At 38.0% G+C, this 8,419-nt stretch overlaps 1 protein-coding gene across 1 annotated transcript in view; it reads right to left on the bottom strand.

The window, feature by feature from the left end:
• Positions 1 to 8,419, bottom strand: part of LOC107664723 (slit homolog 3 protein-like) — a 200,675-nt gene that overhangs the window by 18,083 nt on the left and 174,173 nt on the right. The window contains exons 26-30 of the mRNA XM_016455371.1: positions 7,727 to 7,851; positions 6,147 to 6,244; positions 3,906 to 4,045; positions 1,964 to 2,057; positions 1,836 to 1,839 (exon numbers count right to left, since the gene is read on the bottom strand). Coding sequence (XP_016310857.1) covers positions 1,836 to 1,839; positions 1,964 to 2,057; positions 3,906 to 4,045; positions 6,147 to 6,244; positions 7,727 to 7,851 — 461 coding nt within the window. The remainder of the gene's footprint in view (positions 1 to 1,835; positions 1,840 to 1,963; positions 2,058 to 3,905; positions 4,046 to 6,146; positions 6,245 to 7,726; positions 7,852 to 8,419) is intronic.

Here is an 8,419-nt window from a genome sequence, read left to right as displayed (position 1 = left end):
ACTGATATTTGTATACTTACTACATAAAGTATACTTAAAAATATACTTGAACTTTACTTAAGTATACTTAATAAAATAAACTTGAAGTATACTTATTTTTGGTAAGGGTTATCTGAATGGCCTTACCACTGGAACCACTTAATGGAATGTGATGAATGAAAAAATAAACAAACATTGCAGTTTGTTAGAATGTAATTTATTCCTGTAATGCAAAGCTGAATTTTCAGCATTATTACTCCAGTCTTCAATCCTTCAGGAAACCTTCTTGAATATAAAGTATTTTATAGACATGTGCCGATAAACAGTAATAATAATATCATAATAATGAACATGCATGATATTGTTATCGTGGGCACCTCAAAATACTGTAAATTATTATTCATTACTCAGATTTTTCGAATGCATTCTAAGAATACTAAGAAAAGTCAGTGTTTTTTTAACTATAATGTTAATATTCTTCTGTAACATTAACAGATACCTTGTGTAACAAATGTAGCTATTTCACATAATGTTAGTTAATGTGTTAACTACCGTTTACTAATGAGACCTTATTGTAAATTCTTACCTATTGCAGTTAAACTATAATTCTTGTTTACTTTGAACATTTATAAACAATAAAGCAACACACAAAAATGTATAGTTTTGTTTATCATACCTGTTATAGTATAACAACACTTTTTTTGCAACTTATTTCAATATCGTGATAATATACCATGATAAAAGCCTTTATACCATCCTATGCCTATATTATTATTGAATATTATATTAGTATAGTATATTATTGAAAACAATAAGCAATTTTTCAAGCACTTTTAACTTTCTTTCTTACTCTTTCTTTCTTAAATCTAAATCACACAAGAGATGAAGACAGTGTTAGAATATTGATAGAGTGTCAGGATGGGTGGTAAACCAGATTAATGCTGGGCTCAAGACACCATCAGGCCCTTAATTAGTAGCCATAGTGGAGTGAGGGATGCTGGGGAGAGAGCTATTCTTCTTCTGTACAAAGTCACACGCACACACACCCCCCCATGTTATAATTAGCCATATGGATATTCATCGTCTGTGCATGTCAGATTTAACTACACACTATCATATAACAAAGGACCAACAGAAGCTTGCAGTGTGTGTGTGTGTAAGCGTGTATATGTTTGCATCTATCAAGCCTTTCATAATCATAATGAACACAGGTGTGCAAGTATCCTAGTTATCAGAAAAGTATGTGCATGCTTTTTGAGTGATTTCTAACCTACTTTCACTTTTGCAGACATAAATGTGAAGAGTAAAAAAGGGGAAATTATGAATAAAGAATTAATAGATTAGGTCAATATTTGTCAACAGTTTTTATATTTTAGATTTAAGTATTATTGCTATTTAAAATATAAATATATTTGTTTATATATTTTAATATACTATATAATAATATTATTAAAATATTAGGATAATATTATTATTATTATAAAATAATTCTAAATGATTAATAAATAAAGTAAGTTTTTTTACCTTCTCAAAATGCAGTTCCCTTTCATGGGAACTTCGAACTGCGTCCTCTAGGGGTTGCTATGGGGAACATATATATATATATATTTGTTTATTTATATATGTCATTTGCAGTGCTTCATGGGAGTGAGTGGAGCTAAAGATCTCTTTTGGCTCACTGCGACCACTGATTGGTGGAATTTTCTGTACAGCATCATGGTAAGTTTTTCATCACAGATTCTGCTATTAAACATAATTATTTTAAAAATAAGTTGAATTCATGTGAACAGTTGGGCTGAAGAAAAGCATACATCCTCAGAGCTCACAACAGGTCTGTCTTTTATTGTTAAACTCACTTTCCTAATGGAGAAAATGAATGGAGCTTTTACTTTCCAGAACCCGACTGTTGCTCTATTGCAGGCAGCACAGGCAGGTCATGTTGTCTTTCGTGTGAAGTTCTGACCAGAGGAGCTCACACACTCACCTGTAGCCCTTACTGAGGGGAACACACTTAGAGTCGTGTTGGCAGAGGTCAAACCCGGGCAGACAGGGGTCAATCACCTCCTCACACAGATCACCTAAGAGACACACAAAGAAAAGGAACAAATGACTCTAACAGTTGCCATCTCCCAGCGTCCGGAGGTTTATCACATGCTGAAAAACTCAGGGCCTCTGCTGTCTACGGGTGAAGCGCACAGTCATGCGGCTAAAGGAACTCTTTGACTGAATATACAGACCCTCCTCGAGGTGTTTTCGCCATTGATGTAAACTAGTTGTGTACTCAAAGTTTACTACTGTTATACTTAAAGTATATTTAAAAGTATACTTTTATATACTAGAAAGTGGGCCAATTTAGTCCCAAGGAGTATTGAAATAGTACACTTACAAGCATACTACTAGTACACTGATATTTGTATACTTACTACATAAAGTATACTTAAATATATACTTGAACTTTGCTTAAGTATACTTAATAAAATCAACTTGAAGTATACTACTTTTTGGTAAGGGTTGCCTTGCCTTGCTTGGGGCATAATGACATTTTGCAACATTTTTCTGTTGGTATGCTGACATTACATTACTTAAAAAGTTTGGGGTTTATTTTTTAATGCTCGAAAAAGAAGACTGCATGTATTTGATCAAAAAGACTGTTGTGAAATGCAATGTTGTGAAATATTATCACAAATAATTAAAATGACAAAATATTTCTATTTAAATATATATTAAAATGTTATTTATTTCTGTGATGCAAAGCTGAATTTTTTGGCAGCCATGTGATCCTTCAGAAATCATTCTAATATGCTGAAAAAGAACAGTATTTATTTGAAATAGAAAGCTTTTGTAACATTATTAATGTCGCCTTTTATCAATTTAATGCATCCTTGCTGAATAAAAGTGTTAATTTGCATCAAAATGAAAAACACCTCAAACATTTAACTGTAGTGTATGAATTTTTTTCAAAAAGAAAAAAATCTTACCAACCCCAAACGGTAGTATAAGTCCCAATACAACTGTAAAATACAACAATACAAGACCCACAATGCCCATGGGCATAAAGTTAAAACAAAAGAAAACATCATCAGTATATTAAATCTTCAACCTTCCTTCTCCCCTTTCATTTCACCAACATAATTACATACTTGGATATGATTCTATATTGGATATGAAAATATATTCTATGTTGAGAGTTTTAAAAGACTTAACTAAAAAAGCACCTCCTCTAGCTCCTATTTCTATTTTAATCTCTCTTTTAGGGGAAACCCCTGAGCCAAAGTTGATACTTTCATGAAACGTAACCGACAACTCCATTAAGATCCATCTCTGAGCGATAACATTTTTCTCTTGCTTGGTTTAAGACTCGGTTTAAGACTGTGCTCTTTAACCGGACAGCTGTGTGTGCCCTACGAGCTTAAGGATGTGGCCAGGCTTATACCGCAGCAAGTACACACTCTCTACACCAACTGCACCCGCTCCAAGGGAGGTGGCAAAGAGGAAAGCCATTATAATGACAGGGCCCGCAGGAGCAGTTGCACTTCCTATTTTGAGGAAAAGAAGAGAGAACAAGAGCAGTTGTGCCACTGGATGCCACTTGGCAGATCTGAAGTGGAAATAAACAGACAGTTTTAACAACAGCTGAACTTTAAATCTGCCTAGTCAGGACTTCTGTCAAAAGCTGGTTTGTTTAGTAAAACTGCCCACTACCAGTCTTAACATGTATATTATTTTGGTTTCTTAATGTTTTCTTAGCCACCTCAGTTGTGGCTGGAGGATATAAATGCAATTGGCACAGTCTTGCCAGTGAAATGGCCTCATTGCGGTAAGACTGAGACAGACAAGTAGGGCAATATGACTAAGAAAATGGTAACAAAGAGTCTGAAACATTCTGAATGCATTTATAGTCTGGCTTAATGAGCTTTAACTGGTACCTCTGTAGTTCGGAGGGCAGATGCAGGTGTAGTTGTTGATGCCATCCACACAGGTGGAGTTATTCTCACAGTCGTTGTCTTCACAGTCATCAGGATTCAGCTCACACTGCTGGCCCTCATACCCAGGCGGACACACACAGCTAGAGGAGTGGGAAGGCACAGGACAATGATCAATACTTCAAATGTTAGAACAAAAGGAAACACATGGGTTTCAGTGATTTAGCTCTGTTGGGTGACGCCCTGATACTGCCAGACTGATTTTTTCAAGTCTGCAGCCAGAACAGTGTCATTTGTTGCCATTTATGTCTCATTGTTTGGTCTTTAAATGTCAACCCAACATCCTTCATTAGTGCACTGCTCACAGCCAACAGGAACACTGAGTTTTGGTTTTAACACACACTGAACACATTACAGGAATAGTTCAGCCACAAATGATAATGCTGGCATGAACACAAAACAAGATCTTTATTTATAACACTCTATACGTTCTTGTTTATTGAGAATATCGGGATTTTGGAAGAAGATCTTCAGACACAGAGTAAACCTGTACTCACTTTTATGGCACGGATTGTCCTTTTCTAAGCTATTAAGCTTGACAGCTACTGGTCACCATCCAACTTTCTTGAAGGAAAAGAGCAGCCTAAACATTTTGCTAAACATCTCATTTTGTTCCACCAAAAACAAGCAATATGATGGTGACTAGATAATGGAAGAACCAGCTAATTTGAGTCGGAGTCAAAATGCTCCTGGAGTCCATGCCTGTTTTGGTCCTTGAGTCTGAGCCATATTTTCTTGGTCATTGAATATGAGTCCAAGACTATATTTTGATGGTCTTGGTCCTCAAGTCTGAGTTCAAAACCATATTTTCATTGTATTGGTCTTGTCTTGCTGGGAGCATGAGGACTTTTCTGGTCTTGGTCTTGACTCAGACTCAACTCTCTTCTAATCTCAGTCTTAACTCGAACTTGATCCACGTCTGGTGTCAGTCTTGACTCGGACTCGATGTTTTCTGATCTCGATCCAGACTTGATTTTTTCTGGTCTCGGTCCTGAATCAGACTTGACCCTCTTCTGATCTTGGCCTGGACCCCACCTCGACCCTCTTCTGGTCTTGGTCTTGACTCAGACTTGATCTCTTCTGGTTTCAGTCTTTACCAAGACTCGACTCTCTTCTAATCTTAGTCTTAACTCAAATTTGATCCTTTTCTGGTCTCAGTCTTGATTCAGACTTGACCTTCTTCTGGTCTCTGTCTTGATTCAGACTCAATCTCTTCTGTTTTCGCTTGTGACTCAGACTCAACCCTCTTTTGGGTCTTGAATCAGACTCAACCCTCTTTTGATCTCGATCTTGATCCCACCTCGACCCTCTTCTGGTCTCGGTCTTGACTCAGACTTGATCTCTTCCGGTTTTGCTCTCTGACTCAGACTCGACCCTGTTCTGGTCTCGATCTTCACTGGGACTCAAATGAGCTGGTTTCAATTACACCACCTCAAATTACCTGCTGAAATTCCAAGCAGCCCCTAATATTTGTATTTTTCTCTGTTGTTTTGGCTTTCTGTTGCTATCCGTAAGACTTGTAGGTCAGATCCATCAGTGACTGAGGCTCAGTGTTTGATAAACCTCCATCTCCATGGTGACTTGTTGAGCAATAGCAGTAAAACTTATCTCACTGTTTAGCAGAGCCCACACCCATCTGTACCCTTCCACCCAGTCCCTGCCCTCTGGCTGCCAACTCTCAGGAGCTACGCCAGCAACCGATATATTCCACCCCCAGAAACATAAAAACACACAAATCTCTGGGCTCATTTGCTGTTTTTTTGTAAAGTTATTGTGCAACTCTGCTCCTGCTGGATGTGAAGCGGCTGCCCTACAAAAATTGAATAAAGGCCTAACGTGACATTACCAAAGTTGCTGGGTGATTTATAGGACACGGGGGACATTTATTGTGCCATTACAACAATCTGCCTGTCTCTTGCTTCGTTCAAATGTCCAGGGGTGTTACAAGCTTTGAAATTTTAATACACAGATTTTGTCCAGACGTGCATTTTAACAAATTATTTCAGTTTTTAAATCTTATTTATATCCTTTTTGACACTTGTATTTATAGCGATAGTGGAAACACTGTGCAGGCTACATTTAGACTTATGTTGCACCAAAACTCAACATTTCAGGCCACAGGTCCAACAACTTCCCAGCTATTCGATGGCTGACAGAATATCATTTATACAGCTCTGAATGTACCTGTAGTGCCCATCCAGTCCAGGTGTGAGGTGGCATGTGCCTCCATTAACACACGGCAGGCTGATGCAGGCGTTAATGGGGATCTCACAGTTACGACCCTGAGGAAAGAGAAAGCCTGTGAGCATGGATGCGGAAAGAGCGAGCTCAGGTTTTAACATGTCTGACCCTACATACTGGGACAAATGTCACAATCAGATGGATACTTTCAAAGGTGAAGAGGTTAAAGGAATAAAAAGCCATCATCTACAGTATTACATAATGATTTCTGAGTAAAATGTCAACTTAAATGTTAACCGCAATTTACCTTTCAAACAGGGTTAAGGAGTGGACATTAAAGGCAATGATTAGCGGTGCTTTCTATGGTCATTGTTGCTCATACTAATAATTAGGAATCTGTTTTAATCCCTTAACCTTTAACTACCATCCAGAACACCCTAGCAACCACATAGCAACATAATAAAAACACTCAGAACATATTACCTGCATAGCCTATCCTGCAACATTGTGGTGGATAGTTTTGCACAGACAAGCACCACTCAGATTTTCCTCAGCAAATGTAAAAATCTTGTTTATTTACTACTTCTATATCCAGGCCTAGAGCCGAGTTTAGTTTAATATCATGGTTTATGGAAGATGTATGTCTTGTCCTGATCCTTTTACACTCCGGGGCTGTAACTCCGTGACTAACACTCTCCATTTCAATTCCAGACAAAGGCTTTTGCCACTGATATGCCTATTTCCTCTGCTCTCCTCAAAGGGCCCATATGTCTGTTTTCTTTCTCTCATCTCTGTTTTTTTTCTTTTTCTCGTCCAATGTTTGACTTAATTCAGTACTCTTGAACATTCGAATTAATCTTCACTTACTTCGAGGACAGACGCGCACCTGCAACTGACCTTGAGAGCTGCGGTTTTAATTAAAAGACAGCTCATTGGTTCTGTCTTGTAGAGGGCGAAGGGTTAAGCTCTTATCTGTTCTTCAACAGAACAACACTGACAGGAATCCCATAACCAAACAAAAGGGTAATGATTGCACGCTGCATCCAGGACACACACACACACACATTCGCAAAGCACTTTTTGTGTAAAACCGAGTCTGTCTGATGGCAAACTTTGGTTCGCTTGGGTTTTCAAGTGGTTTTCGTATGTGCATCAGCAATCTGCAACCCAGTCTTGCTTGAAACGATGGTCTAAAGTTTGGCTTATAAAGCAATCTGTTCTAACTCACAGAAGTGAACTGCTATTGATGCCGCATAATTTACATTTTTGTACGCTCCCGTCTGGTCACACTCATAATTGCTCATAGCTGCTTGTCTTTGAATAAATTGCCTTCGAAGAGCAGCTCACATTCTTCACATCTCTTGCAATGCATTTGCCCACAGCCCAAGACCCCACCGTCAAGGTCACACTACCGAGTATGTATCCACTACACAAACAACGGCTGCCTGAGTACAATAGGAACTAATCAAGAAACTTCAGAGACAGCGAGTTCAGCTCGGGAAGATGGATGATGAGGCTCTCTTGCATGTAATGATGCACATAACTCATAGGAGTATTCTGTACACACGTGCAGGAGGACTCACCTTGTAGCCAAAAGGGCAGGTGCAGTGGTAGGAGCCCGTGACATCACTCACACATGTGCCGTTGTTCTGACAGGGAGTCGCCAGACAGGGGGCGCACTTGGACATCAGATTCAAATCTGCTGGACCTGAAACACACAACACAAAATGTGAAGTATAAATGTGTGGATGAAAAAGGGAACCAGAAATAAAAGGGAATGGAGGTGACATTAAGGTCAACATGAAACAAACCTGGCCATATGTGACCCTGGAGCACAAAACCATTCTTAAGTCGCTTGACTATATTTGTAGCAATAGCCAAAAATATATTGTATGGGTCAAAATTATCGATTTTTCTTTTATGCCAAAAATCATTAGGATTTTAAGTAAAGATCATGTTCCATGAAGATATTTAGTAAATTTCCTACCGTAAATATATCAAAACTTAATTTTTGATTAGTAATATGCATTGCTAAGAACTTAATTTGGACAACTTTAAAGGTGATTTTCTCAATATTTAGATTTTTTTGCACCCTCAGATTCCAGATTTTCAAATAGTTGTATCTCGGCCAAATAGTCCAATTCTATATCTATAATAATCCTTGTCCAATTCTAACAAACCATACATCAATGGAAAGCTTATTTATTCAGCTTTCAGTTGATGTATAAATCTCAATTTCAAAAAATTGACCCTTATGACTGGTTTTGTGGTCCAGG

The sequence above is a fragment of the Sinocyclocheilus anshuiensis genome, unplaced genomic scaffold, assembly GCF_001515605.1.
Source record: "Sinocyclocheilus anshuiensis isolate Anshui unplaced genomic scaffold, SAMN03320099.WGS_v1.1 scaffold235, whole genome shotgun sequence".
Classification (NCBI taxonomy): Eukaryota; Metazoa; Chordata; class Actinopteri; order Cypriniformes; family Cyprinidae; genus Sinocyclocheilus; species Sinocyclocheilus anshuiensis.
The sequence above is the reverse complement of the archived record's forward strand: the minus strand, read 5'-3'. Positions and strand labels throughout refer to the sequence as shown.